Genomic DNA, 17,269 nt, shown 5'->3' on the forward strand with positions numbered 1-17,269 from the left:
AATTGCTGCAAAATGTACAAAATGAATTTTACAAAAATGAATTGTAAGGAAGGCCCCATTACAACGATTTTACAGCAAAGATGTCAACATCAATTTTTCTTTCATGCATAGCTAATGATTAAAACAGCATATTCCATTTGCCTAAGACAATTTATTTCATATTGGCACATCAAAATATTGAAATACAAAGTTATCTTTACTCTACCCTTTTTATTCATTGCTGCTGAACCCATACCATTGTTCAAACCAGGAAAAATAAAACAAACTTGGCACGAAATACTTAAAACAAAGGCTCATCAATATTCTCCAATTTGTCAACATCTCAATTACAGCACTGGAAAAAATGTAAATTTCATGTGCTCTAAACACTGAGGGGTCTATTCTCTTGCCAATTCACATGCGTAACTCCCATCAGCGTTAATGGGAGTTACACAAACCCATCAATAATAATAATACTTTGTACATATATTGTGCCTTTCATCTAAGGCTCTCAAAGTGCTCTGTGAACAAGGGGGCTGCTTCCTAGTCTCTACTCTGGCAAAATACACAATGAAATACAAAGCAGCTTTTGGCTCAGCAGGTACAGAATTAGGGACCCCGAGCCTTATTATCAAGCCCCATTTTACTGATGGGAAGCCAGACACAAAGAGGACCAGTTACTGCCCCAGAGTCCCCAGTCTGTACCCTAGTTCTATCCCTGAAAAACCAGATTTCTTTCTTCATTCTAATGTGACTAACAAGACAAACTCCCTCCCTTTGGCTGCTTTTAGCAAAAGAAATCAGAGTGAATGAAAATCTGGTTCATATTTATATAGTTTACTGCTAGGCATGTGCTGTTTGAAAGATATAGTAAAGTCAGGTTTTACATTTTACCAAGTTTGTGTCTTACAATATTTCTAAAATTTGATTTTTTTCCCCCTCTATTTGGTTTGTTGCACAAACACTAGGGAGGAAAAGACGACCTTTCACCTGTGTAACTGTAGCTCTTTCACTATCAAGTCATAAAATGAGGTATTTTTAGGTTCCAAAGTAAAGATGTGTATGAATCATTTTAGCAAAGATATTCACAAAAAATATAAAGCAACATAAATGCATGTATTGTTTTATAGCATATGGCTATTAAAGTTTAATTTAAAATGTGTATGAAAACATTGTATTTAGTACAATTCATCCCTATTTTTTCTGTTTATCATAATTTGTTTTGAAACTGAGTCGTTTTACAGTTTTCCATATGCCTGTTGTGCTAATAAATTCTGAATACGCAAGAAAACTCTTTTCTAAACTATGAACTTGGTTTCCAGTGAAACATTATAATATATTTAATACCAGGAACATAAATTTCCCTTCTAGGTTTCCCATTATACAGCAACCCTAAGATTTCACCTAGGATAAGCATATGTGATTTCAGTCAATATCTCTGTTGACTTTGCCCTGAAGCAGATAATTAATCTTTCCCACAGAAAGCCACTCTGGACAATTCCGTGGGCCCAATTTCAAAATACCTTAAATACACGTTTAAAAGATTAACATAGGCCTGAGTATGACAAAATACATCCAAGCTCGGCTTCAAAATTTAGTCTGCTGTAACAAACAGAATACCCTCAAACACGTGTCTGGGGACCACTGATGTGGTAAGCCAGGTAGGAATTCTCCACGCCAAAACATTCCCTATTTTATAGGAATCATAGCTTGTTTTTGTCCCTCACACTTGAATACAGTAAAATGACTGACTTCCTAGTACTCGGACACATAAGCTACCATGTCCATTCTTTAATCCCACGGAGATATGATAAAAGGAGCAAAATCCTGCAGGGATCAAATCCTTCAACATGGGATAAGTGGGTGCAGCTACCCACCACATAGGGGTTTGTGGGCCTCGCTTTTACCCGGTGCATCTGTCTCAGAACTTTTCTCTTTTTCTGACCAAAAACAACAACAAATCAAAACGAACCGAAATGATAAAACTCCACGCCTTGCCCGTTGCCGCAACTATTCCCAGCCCCAAACCCCAGGGTCTTCTCGCTCCCCCTCCCTCTCTGGCTGGTCCTTTCCTGCTATCTCCCTTGCCATAACTCAACCAACCCAACAGAACCAGTCAGTTTTAAATTTCAGTTGGGACCTTCGTGACCTGTTAATGAATCTACAGAGAGGAGAAAAACTCACAGTGTTGAGTTATGCCTGGTGTTGCTAGCTGACTTGGAGTCAGAAATGCTTGAAGCGTTAACGTAATTGCAAGAATGTGAAAAATGAAGCGCTGGGCTCCTGAGCAAAGTGAAAGGTCAAAGCGAGCCGTGCACACAACAAGTCTTTGGAAGATAGCCTCATTAGACCATTAAGTCTGCTTCTCTTCCCCCACCTTCTGTCCAATGTTTAGGGTGTTTTGTTTTTATGAATAGATACATTTCACCCTTTGTGTTATAGCAGTTAGGGGTGGTAGGGAAGGTGGGCTCATTCAAAGCTTTCCAGATTTACCCACCCTGAGAAGCCCATCGCCATGACATGGGACCACAATTAAGCCACTGCCCTGCGGATCCACAGGATTGAGGTGCACGCCCTCTCTGACATGCCTTCCAGTTTGGTTTTCTTACGTACAATCTCACCGGTCTAATAAAGACAGGAGATAAGCCTAAAGAGATCCAATTCACAAGTTCTTCCACAATTTGCCATCCGATAGTTTTCATTTCTGTATCAGTTGCAAACAACCCAGATTCTAATTTGGACCTATTCGCAGTTAATGGCGTCCTAGGAGAAAAGTTTCTTTTTATACTCTTCCAGAATACTAGTAATCCAAAATCTGTGGCCAGAAACTTGGAGGAGTCAAGGCACTCACCCTGCATCAACCACCCTCGTTTAAACGGCACATACGATGACAGCTCAAACTGTTGAACTGTCCTCCACTTGGAAGACTGTCTAATGCTTAAATATTGTGGCCATAAACACAGTCATAATAGAGATGAAATGGACCTAGGAGATCAGACACCATCTAACGTAAAATATTAAAAAGTAAAATCTATACACTTTCCTGGCCCACATTCAATAATGCATCTTCCTTTAAATTATCATTTTAGCTGGAGAAGAGTCATCCCTACCAATGTGTAATTGCTCTCTGTGCAATAGGTGAGTTTTAAATGGTAAAATTTATTCTAAATTACGCTAGGCTTCCTTGTCAGGTGCAGCTGACGTCCCCCTTGCCCTCCGATTATTCTAATTTTTAGGATCTGTGACAAAAGTCACCATGTCAGCTGAATGGAAATGGGGACAAATAATCTAAGAACTTCAAAATCCATCTTCCCAAGATAAAATTCCATACAAAGTTCACCCAGTACTTCTAGAGCTCGGAAGAACAGATTCTGGCATTTTATGCGCTTTAGAGCCATCCCTGTTGATTACAGAGAACTCCTGCAGTTGATATTACAAACAAAATACCCTGCTTATAGAATAATTCCAACTAGTGCAAAGAGCCGCAAAGTAAGCCTGTCATTCTATTTACTCACACACAGAAGTAAAGTGTAGATAACCAAATTTGTAAAAGAATTGGCAGAACTAATCAATTGTTATTGTACTGTCTACTTAAAGATTAGACATATCACTTTGACTTTTTTTTTTAAGGAATGGAAGTTGAGAGGAACTAACATAGCAGCTCTCTAACCTGCCGCTCTCCTGTTTACAGGGAGGTAGATGGACCGGTATCATAGAATACTGAAGCTATTTTAGTTATGTCGACTTTGCACAAGGAAAATGCTTGACCTTTTACCTTGTTCACTGCTGTTGTCTCCGCTCTGCGAAGCATGGCCCCCACTGGAGGGTCCTGGGGTGCCTGCGGAGTGGGTGGAGGTGGCATCGTCGTGGTCTCGCCAAGATGCAGGATTCTGATGTCAGGATGTCAGGAGATTTTTCCACAGTTACCATTTCAGCCATAAATGAGGAACCAAGAGGAGAGGTGCAGAGGGAGACAAAATATGTACACATATTAGTATTTGTGGAACTAGGCCTATCTGGATTCCACACTACGGTATGTTGTCTTTTCGGCGATAGGTGTCAAAAGTAGGAAAAGGTGCTCTGGAATGTGGAGGAGGTGATGGCTAGCTACATCAGTGTATGCATGTGTTTAATTGAAACAGACACTTCAAAGGGGTGCCTTTCATTATATACAAATGCTACCTCAATAAAGTGAATTCTCAAAGTTAGGGAAAAGAGCTTTTTACAAATCTAGAAGTCATTTCTACTCTTGCTGTCTTTTTTTTTTTTTTTTTTTAAGATTTTTTTTATTTGACAGAGATAGAGACAGCCAGCGAGAGAGGGAACACAAGCAGGGGGAGTGGGAGAGGAAGAAGCAGGCCCACAGCAGAAGAGCCTGATGTGGGGCTCGATCCCAGAACGCCGGGATCACGCCCTGAGCCAAAGGCAGACGCCCAACCGCTGTGCCACCCAGGCGCCCCTACTCTTGCTGTCTTAATTGGGGCACACTCTTCCAAGAAAGAGGCTAATACTCTTAGATACGAATTACAGAACATCTACAAAACTCAGTGACTCCCTTAAAACAAACAAACAAAAAACGCAAAAAACCCCACAGATCCAAGAAAGTACGGGGCAGCCCCTGCATCTTTCAGACGCATCGACCTAAACCAACTTGAATGAACACTGAAAATTAGCAACTGGTTATACAACCAACAGATACAGTGACATTAATGAACAGAATGAAGCAACTGTGAACGGTCAGCCATCTGATAACCTGGACGGGACCCCCACGTGAGCTCCATGGAAGCTTTAAATTCACAGGGCATTGCTTCTTTCCTGGAAGTCTGACTTGTTTCAGAGGACATGCGAGGCAAACTGAGAAATTATAGCTCATGCTACTTTGCTGAGTGTATTCTTCTCCTGTTCCTCCTCCCCTTTCCTGATCATTCCCAATCCCCTGCTGTTGCTTAAAGGAAAACAGGAATTCTAATGTACAGGAAGGACTTTATCAGCACCACATGAAGGCAGGCAAGAGATGGAATTTCCTCTGGCAGAAACGGAGAGTAGGAACAGCACATGAAACAGACCAGCCTTAAGGCCAGAGTTGTACACTTGTCACCTGCCTGTGATGACTTCAACTAAAGCCCAAAGATCTCCTGACGAGCAAATTCTAATTGGGGGAGGGGAGATTCTTTGGGGGCAAAATGAAACAACATCAATCCCTCAAAGTATGCTATTTCTTCTCACAAGAATTGATAAATAAGGATTCAGACATGCCTACGGGCAACATGCAAACATCTTGACCATCTGAAAGCAATCTTGCCACGTTGTCATTATATATAGTTTATCCAGAAAAAAAAATCAGTCTATCATTTTCTTCTGTATCAACTCTAATGTATATATAGAATATAAAATGTTATCAAAATAAAATCAAGAAACCACCGTGAGACAAAATAAGGGGCTATTCTTATTTGGAACAACAACAACAACAAAACCCCCTTTTTTTTTCCCCCTCTACAGGTCTGCTACACACTGACTACAAATTAATATTTAGCATTTTTGAGAATGACGAAATGACCCAAAGCTCTATAGATCAGTAATATCTGTATCAGATAACGCTACTGGCCAGCCATCAGGCTAGCAACTGATTCAAAGTGAGAACCCAAAGCAGAAATCTTGTGACTCTAGATACAGCACAGGTTTAGATCTCTAAAGGTTATGTTTTAAAAAGGAGATTAGGGAACGGAGTCGAATAAAATGAAAATCAAGGTTCTGTGCTGCCTGTATTAAGACAAAGTCATGCCTGTGATTTCTCTAAGTTAGAAACCACTCCAAGAGTTTCAAGCTAAAGGCAAACAGAACACAGGGGTTCTTCAAGCTCTGCAGCCTCTTCATGTCAGCTATTTGCCGGATGGTAATCAGATAAAGAGCTAGAAGAATTATGTGGAAGAAGGAAAGAAAGAAAGAAAGAAAGAAAGAAAGAAAGAAAGAAAGAAAGAAAGAAAGAAAGAAAGAAAAAGAGGAAGGAAGGAAGGAAGGAAGGAAGGAAGGAAGGAAGGAAGGAAGGGAGGGATGGAAAGGGAGAAAGAAAGAAGAAACAATAGCATGGCATGAGTTTAGTCCTGCAACAACACTGGCTAGCGCCTTCTTTTAGAAAATGAAATACCTGAACCACATTCACCTAGGCTAAACTTTCCAGTGTATACAGCAAGTGATGTTAATTTTATGCACTGCAGGCTTTTTATTAAGCAGGCTGCTATAAAAGCTCCTTACCCCTCATGAAAATTACAATAATTAACCACTAACATCTCAACTATGTTTTAAGGTACATGTCATCCAACGACTGTTATATCATCGTTCAAATGAGGCGAGTCACTAAAGGGACTGGAAGGGACCGCTCAAAAGAACTTCCTGCCACTGAGAATACGGGTTTGCCCCTCTCAGTCAAACCTGTACTGAGTTTTTCAAGACAGACCTCATTAATTTACAATTTAGTGTACTTCTTTCAGTGGTTTTCTGGAGGGGATGTTTTCTGAATTGTAAAGGGGTGAAAAATAAGCCACATAAGCAAATTTTACTTTAAAAGCAGCTGATTCCTCTAAGAGACCTGGATCTTTGGTTTTCGGCCCAGTCCTAAAATTTGCTCCTGTTCACCATTTAACGTACCATGCCCCTGTCTCTTCACTCTCCTCCTCCACATCCTCAAAAATGCTGTCCCCAACAAGAGTCATAAGATGTTTATTTCCGCAGAGTGTCTCAAGTGTTATGACCTTGTTTGAGAGACTGACACAAACGAAGGAGTAACCAACCATGGCATTCATCTAACTCCGAAATAGGAAAACCAGATGGATCTCTCTGGGGCTTCAGGGCTGAGGAGTTCCCCCGAAGTTGTTCCGATCCAGCTACACCATGGTGACTTGATCACATACGAAGACAAACGATGATTATCTAGTCAATAAAAAATTGCTACCTTCCCGGTTAGAAAAAATTACAACCTACGTGGATAGGTAAAATATAATCCTTTACCCGTAACACTGGGGTTTTTTTTCTTAGACAGAAAAATTTGTTTGTATCACAACCTCTTTCCTCTTCTTCTTTTTTTTTTTTCCCCTCCCTAGATAGTTTCCAAGTTTACATCCTTCAAGAATAACTGCCTGGCTTTCTGCCAAATTATATGCAGAAGTTTAGTGAATCTTGAAACCAAAGTGGCATATGAAAGCATGTACCACACATGATGTATGTAGGAAATAAAGAGAAATGCTCTCTGAGTGCTTGTGTGTGGGTGAGCACTCAGGTACATGCATGGTATTCCATACGTTCCTGTTCTTCAACCCAAGTATCCCGAAGATCCCCGAGGGCAAGGAGTGAACATGTTTCTATTCCCGGTGGCTTTAATAATTGGGAGTCAAATATGGTACTCCTCTTGCTCTTACGTAATTGCGTTAAAGAGCAGTGTTAGCAGGAGAAAAGCAGTGAATACTGAGTGGGACACAATAGAAGGAGATGGAAAATAGATACAAGAAGCTAGGTCTCCAGGGGCAGTATTTTCTATTTGCTGGGCTACAGACTCACAGCTGATAATGCAAGTTGTAATTAATATAAAAGCATGAGACAAGATGGGGAGAGCTTGTAGTAGCGAGGCCACAGGAGATCATTCTGCTGCTCTCCTCTGTTTTTCATTTACACACAGCTTTCCCTAGAAAACACAATTCTGCCAGTGTTTTTTCCCTTGAAATTAAAAAAAAAAAAAAAAAGATTTAGCACCATCATTGAATTTTGCTAAATCTGGGAAAGAGCACAGATAGGACAGGAATCTCTGGGCACAGGAAGCAAAACATACGCAGGCCTGTTTTGTTGAGGTTGCAGATATCGTGGAAATTGTCACATTTTATACCCTATGGCATTTCCGTGGGGACTTGCCCATAGGAAAATACTTAGTAGGTCCTGGTGAATTGGTGGTATTGCCCTGTTTAAATGATTCCACAATGCTCATGGTTCTTCCACTGCAAAAAGGCAATGCAGTAAAATGTAGGAGTGTTTCTAAATAAATACAAAACTGAGTGGGCAAGTAAAATGTATTAGGCTTCAAGGAGAAAAGAAAAAAAAGCCATACTACACACAAGTTCTATCTAAAATAATCTGAAACTCATCTTAGACCCCAAGTGAAAAGATGATTCAGTGGATGTGGTAAAGGAGGGAGAGCTTTAGATTCAAATTAAGACACTAGGGTGCCCTCTCTAACGGATCATGTGGCCTTAAGCAAGTAATGCACTTCATTTCCCTGGGACTTGCTTCCTCTGTCTCTTTAAAATTAACAACCTAGGCGAAATAATCCCTAAGGTCACTTCTACTTCTTACTTCTATTATTAAAAAAGAACCCTTTAAAATAAGCATTTGATTTTCTAGAACCTATACAACTAATGTGATATATAACACCAAGCCAAAATTTTTACATGAACTTGAACAATACAGTAGACTAATTCAGAATATGTGCTTGTAGGTAGAAGGCAACAGTAAACATATATAAAGATATTTTAACCAGCAAATGAAGCATGCAAAACTAATTTGACTCGATATGTTTAAACAACAAAGGCAATATACGCTTGCATCAGTACACATAGTTAATACGTAACATATTTCCTATGACTTTATGATATTTTAGTTCCTAATTAACACTGTGCAGAGATTATTTTGTTAAATAAGATGAGAACTCCTATCATGAGGTATTCAAGCCTACAAAAGTTAAAAATGTTAATTGTGCGGTTTGAAAAAACGTTAGAATTTCAACTTCAGTATTCTAAAGTTGACATAAGAACTCAGGAGAACCATGCATGCTTTCAGAACATGGACTCACTCTTTAAAAATGTAAATAGAGCTGGGGTCTTTCCCTCATCTCCCTGCTTCTACACTCTATTGAGCTTTGGGAATTAATATGTGAGTAACTCTCAAAGAAGTGTCAAGTACTCTTTGCAAATTCCAAAAATGAATTCCAAAATGAAAAAAAAAAATGGATTCCTCTATTTAACTTGTAGAAAAATTATAAAATTATAAAATGTCTCCTATAACTCTGAATTCTGTTGGGATATTCCATAAAACATTCAGTCTAAAAAAAAATAGGAAATCAATTTTTAAAGTATCAAAAATTTAATCTGATAGTGAATGTCAGTGGCTGTCAAGTGTTTGTTTAATTTCATCTCATCACAGTTACACTGAAAACATACTTCAACTGCACAACCGAAGTGATTTAAATAATATAATTATTTTGAATGGTAAATTGACAGAGGGGCTATCAACCTTCAGAAGCTACACAACAATAACAACAGAAAAACCCATGACCCCCGCCATGTTGAGCTGGTAGAAAGAACTCAGAGGTAGAACTTTCCCGGAATGGGTCCCTGGAGATGTTGGATAACACACCACAAAGTCTAATCCTATACTAGAACTTAAGAAACTATCCGATAAAATAAATCATTTGATTATTAATATTATTACCAAATCCCATTATTTCCCCCCTTGATATCCTATAGACCAATCACTTAAACCCTCTCCTCGCTGCCTAGTCCCTGCTGACTTTCCAGGTACTAATAGATTCTACCTCCAGACACTTGCCTGTATTCTGTCAGGGACAAGGTTCTTAACCCATTTTTAGAAGCTGTATACAGATAAATAAACTTGACATATTCAGAGATGCAAAACAAAACAACAGTATATCTTCAGTTAAATTATAGCTTTCAACATAGAAATTAAAATAATTTCTTTTATTAATCATATTATCAGAGCTAGTCAATTTTGAGGCATCTGTCATTAACTATTAAGAGATAAAGTTATATCTTCTTCCCTATACTTAATTCATCCAAAAAATTAATAAATGAGTTCCTTATGAACATTAATTAGAAATAATAATATAACTGTATGCACTTCAGGCAAATAGAGCTTGGCTCAGAGAATATATTTCAAACAGATATATTTCATTTATCTAGTGCTGATCTAAAGATATGTGATATCTTTAAATGTAAACATAAAGATATATTTTATTTGTCTGTACTAGATCTAAAATTATGTAACGTAGAAAATGTGGATATCACCTATTATTTAGAAATACTACAGACTAGGAAAAGCATGAATATTCCACAATAGTTTTCAAGTTGAAAAATTTTTTTAAAGAATTGGTTTCTTGACATGTTTATTTTAAACATAATAAATTTGAATGTCTGGGAAACTTAACATGAATTGCAGCTGGAAAATAGAGTTCTATTTCCTTTTACCATCTTATTTTCTTTTCCCCAATATTCCAAAGAATACTATAATAGTTGTTTGCTACCTACAACAATTACTCTCATGTTTAATAAGAAAATTAAATAAACTATATTATAATACAAAAATATAAGCATTCATTATGAATTTACTAAAAACAACAAAATAGCCAATGTTGCAAATTCTATTATCTATTTAATTCCATATTTCCTTTTATCATCATGCCCATCATGGAAATGTCGATAATATATGAGCTAGTTCAGTATCTTTAATGAATGTAACGTACTAAAGGTTAGGACATTCTGGTTGTCTGAGTGTTACATCGGATTATTTACATAAAATTACAGAATGTGAAATCAGCATGACAACAGCCTGATTTACTGTGTAATAGTATATAAAACTCATTCTTAAAAGCCTGCCAAAAGTACTTGCTTTCAAGATATTTGTAGCAATTACTTTCATTCAGTTTTATTTTCAGATTTTTCAATAAGAAAATAGAAGTCTATTTTGGCACCTAATATTTTGTTCCTGATGCTTTCCTCTCTGCTTTCCACTACACAAAATTACACACTTATTCTTTCTTTTCTCTCTTTCACTGTCTCTCTCCTTGCTCGATCCTTCCTTAAACACACACACACACACACACACACGCACACACACACAATGCAGCCTGATACCACTTAATAAGTATAGAGGTGTATGTGTTTTGGGGGTGTCAAACAGCTGTCACAAACTGTCACCTCCACAAGAGAAACCTTGGCACACAACAAATTAAACTACACTTCTTTTTTAGCTGTCATTATTCATAGCCAATAAGTTGAAATGCTCTCGGCATTTCATGTGCAAATAAAACCATGAGGAAGCACAGTAGATCAGAATAGTGGGCCAACAGATAAAACAGAGAAAACAACACGCTGTCTCAGTCCTTCTGAAGTGGCTCACCATCACCCCCTGCACCAGCGTGCACCAAATGAGATCCAGCCTGGGGCAATGTATTAAATATGCATATCAAAGCAAATGAAAAAATAAACCTGGAGATTCAAATTGGACACATTTACATGCTGAAAATGCCCCACTCATACCACTTTTCAGGTAGTAGTTCTGGGGTATTTTCCCTTTTTGGTGGGTGGGGGGTGAAGGGAGGGTGTACTGGCAGAAGAGGCAGACGTGTAAGAGAATTCACTTTGTAGGGGGTGCTTGGAAAGAAATATAACCAACGTACCTATGGTACGAAAACACCAAAAATGGTGAAAACTCTGCAAGGTTTTCTCTCCCCTCCCGCATAAAATTCAAGTCTGCAGCAAATCTCGCCATTTCCCACTCAGTGTGCTGGTGGAACAAATTATTGCTTCCTTTCAAAACAAATAGCAGGGGGCTAAAGTAAAAATGTTATAGTTCAGATCTCTAGGAAATAAAAGGCTTTAAATTATGATGCCCAATGAGGTGGCAAGCCCTCATGGGTTCAAAATAAATCAGTTGTCATCTTTGCTTGATTGGGGGCCTGCAAGAGGAGCAACAAATGTTACAGTTGACTCTTTTATCCAAAGATAATGATTGTTAAATTATTAAAGCGCTATCCTCTTAGGTACCACTTCCTTCTTGAGTGTAATTTAAATATTACAATAGTTTCATATATTGGCAGTGTCTATCAGCCAATACTCTAAACAGCCTAGTTTATCTTATCTCTTCTATGTAGACATTGGCATGTTCTCGTTACGTACATCCACTTGAAAAACAGTTGCCAAGAAAGTATTCTAGAAAACCAAGTAGTCGAGACCCCTGCAAATGTCATGAGAAACGTTTTTGGCTGCAGATAACTGTGAACCTCTCATCCTACAAACCATGTAACTAGATTCCTTCTCATTCCCCCAACATTGCAGGCTGCATTTGAATTGAGAAACAGGAAGCAGTGAAAATAAACAAATAAATTACAACAACAACAAATATTTCTAAGGGAGTGTCATGCCGTGTGGACAACGACCACACATCATATAGCCACATACCAGCAAGTAAACTTCCCATAGCTGCTTGCTGCATCCTCTTGATTTTAGTTAATACACTCAAATGCAAAAGAGCCCCTCAAAGTCCCCCCCCTCATGATGGAACAAGTCAAGAGTAAAGATAGCCATAGGAGCTTTCAATGCCATAGTACTTATTCTGTCTTAGAACTAGACAACCAGGACTGAGGCTTTCTTTTTTTCTTTCTTTCTTTCTTTCTTTCTTTCTTTCTTTCTTTCTTTCTTTCTTTCTTTCTTTTTTTTTAACTTTTGTTCTTAGGCTGGCTTTCTACATAGTACAAAGGCTCATAATTAAAATGTATGACTGCATATTTTCAAAACTTTTTTTTGGAGGGTGGGGAGAGATAAAGAACCTCACACAGAAGGTTTATTCTCAAGGCATTTCAACCCATTCCTCTTAACACCCAGGAATGGGGGGCGGGGAGTGGTGGTAATGATACAAACTGCCTTCAATCACCGAAGTCTGTTTAACTCCACGAAGTGTTAAGTTAATATTTCAGCCAGCAAGTTATTAGACTATAGCCTGTATCACTTAGGTTGTAAGCTCAATTGAATATAATCTATAGACACCCTGTCCCCCACCCCCGGCTTGAGTTCCTATAAATAAACTGCTGTTCACACCCACTCTTTAACCTCGCCACTCTTGCCTTTCCTACCAGCTGCAATCTTTCTTCTCTTTGCTTCTTTTTCAAAATTTCAGTCTCACTACATATGCTTTTTTTCTTTTTTTCTTTTTTTTTCTTTTTTTCTTTCTTTTTTTTTAATCTTCGGACTCCCTACATTGGTTCCAAAACAGGATTAAAAACAGAGAATAGAAAGAAATCTCCCATCCTGGCCTGACATACACAGTCACTCCTTACTATACTCTGTCTTCATTCACCAACTGTTTAAGTGTTAAAATTCAACCACGAACCTATGGTTACTCAATCGCAATTCCCTTCAGCTTTCTGTAATACATTGTTAATAATTGTTTCATCAAAGTTACTGTCTTTTATTATGAAGATGCTTCAGGCACTTGGCAATAAGTCCATATACTGACAATAAGTTTCTATAGAGCAAGAGCTCAGAGAATTGTAATGTGTTCACTCCTTCTTTTATTTCTAATGCAATGCAAGATTGCCAATAATTCTCGGGACTGTCATCTCTGTGAGAGACTGGGAAATCGGCCCTCCCTCCCCGGTTCCTCTTGTCCTTCAGTTCTTTCTCTCCCCCCAACCAGCTAGCTGACTTGCCTCTCTGTCCCGGCTGTACTGATTACACAGAGTTGAGAAAGCAGAAAAGGCAGCAGTCACCATTTCAAACAGACAATTTGCTAACACTCAAACCACCAAATCCAGAGAACTTTACACATTAAGAGCACAAATCACTCTATCAACTCCCTGGTTTCTTTGGTTCTCCACATAAATAAGGGAAGGGGCCAGGAAAGGACAAACGAAGATGAAGGGTATGGCAGAGGTAGTGAGAAAGAGAGAAAAGACTCCCCAAAAGACCAGATCGTTTAAAAAGAAAACTAAGTTTAAGCTTAGCTAAATGTTACAACAAGTTTTTAAAAAAATGCTTTACCAAGTGGTCTCAAAAGAATGCCAAAGGGCTCTTCGACTTACATGGTCAGCGAGATTTGTAGAGGAGCCTGAAAGTTCTTCGTGATCTGACTTGGAGCTGCCGTCTCTTTCATCAATGACAAGGTCGATGGGCATTTTCCCCTTCAAACAGCTAATGTACCGATGGCAGAAGTTATCACACAGTTCGTGGACCTAAAAGGAGGGTCATGGTGGAGGGTTCAGCTCATATTGTTGTTGTTATTGTTTTGTTTCATTTTTAAAGGGGAAAAAATCAGGTTGCAAGGTTACATTTGGAAAGAGCAACAGTGCAATGTCTTCCAAACTAACTCTAATTAATAGGTGTAATACTTGAAGGCAAGGAAACAATAGAGCAATTGTTGCAGCAGATATTATTCTCCAGAGACTTCCCTGAGCAACAAGTTAGAATAAAGAGAGAAGAAACAGGACTGGAAATAACTGGGCTCAGACTGGGAGTCCAAGGGGGAAAATCCGATTTGATGATAACATCAAAATGTTAGAACGCTGGAACTGGGAATAGCATTGGCATTTGCGATTCAATAAGCTAAGAGTTTTGCATGTTTCCAGGGGACAGGGATTGAGCTGCAGAGCAATGTAAAGACACCCCAGAGAGGATGATTCCCTCTGCTTGCACCTAACACTCGCTCTGGTCTGAGGGTGAGCTAAGCTAATAGAGACGCAAGCAGGCTAAATGTCCAGTAACACAAATGGTTTTCTGCATTTCAAAATAATCCTGAATGCCTGGGGGAAAAGGCAGGAGGGGGTGGGGTAGGGGAGCAGGCAGGGCTGTCCTAATTCACCCATCCTCTGAGCCCCTGGGTGGAGGAGCAGTTTGAAGGAGGGACATGGTAACAAGTTGCTCAAAACCTCCAGGTGCTCAATCCCTCAGACCGTAGGTTTGTTAAAGACGTCCCAAGTCAACTGAGAAAGGAAAGTGGCTAACACGAAATGGGGAGTGTCATTTCCCTTACCTTTTCTAACTCCAAAAGATGAAACCTTAGTACTTGTATTGCTTGTATCATCTGAAAGAAAAGTTTAGAGTGTGGAGTTAAGGCTCTGTGACTCAGGAGTCCTGAGTGGGGGGTGGTGAGGGAATTGAGCTGGGGAGAAGAAGGAAGCCAGGCAAAACCCACACATCAAGAAATCGTCTGAAAAACCAAGTGATTACTGATCATCTCTGCCTCATTGGCCATGGGGTAGGAATCTGACTCAACCTGAGACGAAGCATCTAATATCTTTGGCCCCTGTGTTCACTGAGCTATTTGTAAGAACTGCTTTCCTAGGGCCAGGCCTTCTTTCTCCGCCTGAGTCTTTAACCGTCCCCTCTCGCGACCTAAGGCCAAATTAAAAAAAAAAAAAAATCCGCTTCATCGGAGAGAGAAAGCTTTTTAGAACAGCACACCCAGCGAAATCCGTCCTTACTGAAGAAGGAAATACTCAAGATGAATGGTGAAGCAAGGCCTTTGAAAGCGGATTTAAGTACTTTTAATATTGAAATTGTGCAAATTAGCAAAAGAATCACACCTAAAAGTGGCCTGCGCCCGCCTGCCCCCTACCTCCCTCCCCCCATCTCCCCGCCCGCCCTCCGCTGCTGAGCCAGCGGTGACTTCCTTCGGGTGAGCTGCCGGGGGCTCGGCTGCCTACCCTGGCAAACAGAGGAAATAACTCACTTCTCGCAGCCTAGCTCCCGGGGCCGAGACCTGGGACTCATCCCCTGCTCACACTCTGGGCGCCGTGTCCCCTCCTGCTGCTCCCTGGCCTCCGAGTTCCCTGACGTCCATCCCACCCCTCACCTCCCATCGTCCTTGCGGGGGCTCTAAGCTGTTCCCTCTTCCTCCCAGTCGCTCTTGAGGTTCAAAAGAGGGCTCTGCTCCAACTCCCCAGAGCTCCAGGGTATAGTGGGTGCTTCTAGGCAAAGGGGGTGGGGAGCAGACTGGGAAAAGGCAAGAAACCGTGAGCCTTACCAAATTGTCCAGCTCTGGATTTGAGGAAAAAAGGGGCTTTTCAGCACGAACCTGTAAGAAGTAGGGAATGTCAACATGAATGACCCCCCCCAACTTAAAAGAAGAAAAACGCTGTCACGGACTAAACCGTGTGAGTGGGTATGGTGGAAGGGCAGTGGCTGAGAAGAGGAGAGGGCCTTTGGTAAAATACATGAAACAAACTAGTGCCTTAAATTAGTGGGTTCGTTTGAAAAAGTACTGGGGCCTTCTACTCCTAGCCCCATTAAGGGGCACCTGGAACTGCTAAGCTGTTGTTGGGAACTCAGGGCCATTCTCTGGCCCCAAGTACCCCCTCATCCAGCCGTCTAAGGGGCTGTGGCTCTTAACCTCCCACACCTTAGCGCCCCGCGCCGACCGCCCCATGAGGCGCCCAGTTTCCTTCCCTTCCAGGCACTCTCGGGTCCCTCACAGCCCCTATCCCCAATACTTGTTCAAGTAGCTGCAGGCGGGGGAAAAGGCCAAGCCCCAGATTAGGAGCAGGTCAACTTTAATTCGAGGGTCGAGCCCCTGTATTCCTGGCTGGGGGGAAAAACAAACACCCATATTTATCTCCGCTTCCAATTCGCCTCCAGGCTCAGAGATGGGGAGGAGGCGAAGAGCACGGACTGGGCCAGAGGAACAGATCGGGTGTCCCTGCCTTTTCCTCCTCTTTCATGTAAAGCTCGGAGGAAAGGGGAGGGGGAGTGAGGGTCTGCAGGAGGGTGAGTGGGTCAAGAAGGTTGGACCTGCTTGGCGAAGACCGCGATGTCCTCATTGAAGGAGTCGGAGGAGCAGACGTCTCCGCCGGCCACTCCGGGTTCCCGGGGAGTGCAGGTCGCCAGCTCGCACTTCTCAAAGACCAGAGCTAACAGAGGAAACAACGGGTGCCTAACGGGCAGCGCCACGCAGAGACACACACACGGAGACGGGGTGCAGAGGGGAAGGAGCAAGAACTGTAATCAACAAGTTTGGAGGGTTCGGATTCCTTCTTTAATAAAACAGGCACGCATCACACTTTACAACCCTTCCTTAGCCAGCCGAGCCTGGGCCAGAAACAGAAAGGAAAATCGGCCTGGCCCTTTCCCTCAGCTCAGGAGTCCCTCAGATCTAGTCAGAGAAGCCCCTGGCCACTTCAGCCCGCCAAGTAAGAAAAGCCTCAGTTGGAAGTAATGAAACATCCAAGCAGCTCAGGCAGTCTGGAGCCCGGAGTCGATCCAGACCCAATCCCCACACTACAGAGGCCGCGGAACCAACCCCCTGACACCCAGCCCTGACCTCTCAAGAAAGGAACACTCTCTGAAATTAAAAAGAAAGAAAGAAAGAAAGAAAGAAAGAAAGAAAGAAAGAAAGAAAGAAAGAAAGAAAGAAAGAAAGAAAGAAAGAAAAAGCTTTAACTCTCCATTAATAGTTATTCCGAAGGAGGCCGAAGGCTTCACCTCTCGATACACCCGAGGCGGTACTCCCTAACCCTAAATCG

General features: G+C 40.9%; 1 protein-coding gene across 4 annotated transcripts in view; it reads right to left on the reverse strand.

The window, feature by feature from the left end:
- MEIS2 (Meis homeobox 2) overlaps positions 1–17,269 on the reverse strand; it is a 202,735-nt gene that overhangs the window by 182,807 nt on the left and 2,659 nt on the right. For all 4 annotated transcript variants that reach the window (XM_008702265.2, XM_040620440.1, XM_040620442.1 and 1 more), the window contains exons 3-7: positions 16,539–16,680; positions 15,775–15,825; positions 14,782–14,832; positions 13,835–13,984; positions 3,755–3,869 (exon numbers count right to left, since the gene is read on the reverse strand). In XM_008702265.2, coding sequence (XP_008700487.2) covers positions 3,755–3,869; positions 13,835–13,984; positions 14,782–14,832; positions 15,775–15,825; positions 16,539–16,680 — 509 coding nt within the window. The remainder of the gene's footprint in view (positions 1–3,754; positions 3,870–13,834; positions 13,985–14,781; positions 14,833–15,774; positions 15,826–16,538; positions 16,681–17,269) is intronic.

Source organism: Ursus maritimus, unplaced genomic scaffold, assembly GCF_017311325.1.
Source record: "Ursus maritimus isolate PB19 unplaced genomic scaffold, ASM1731132v1 scaffold_35, whole genome shotgun sequence".
Lineage (NCBI taxonomy): Eukaryota > Metazoa > Chordata > Mammalia > Carnivora > Ursidae > Ursus > Ursus maritimus.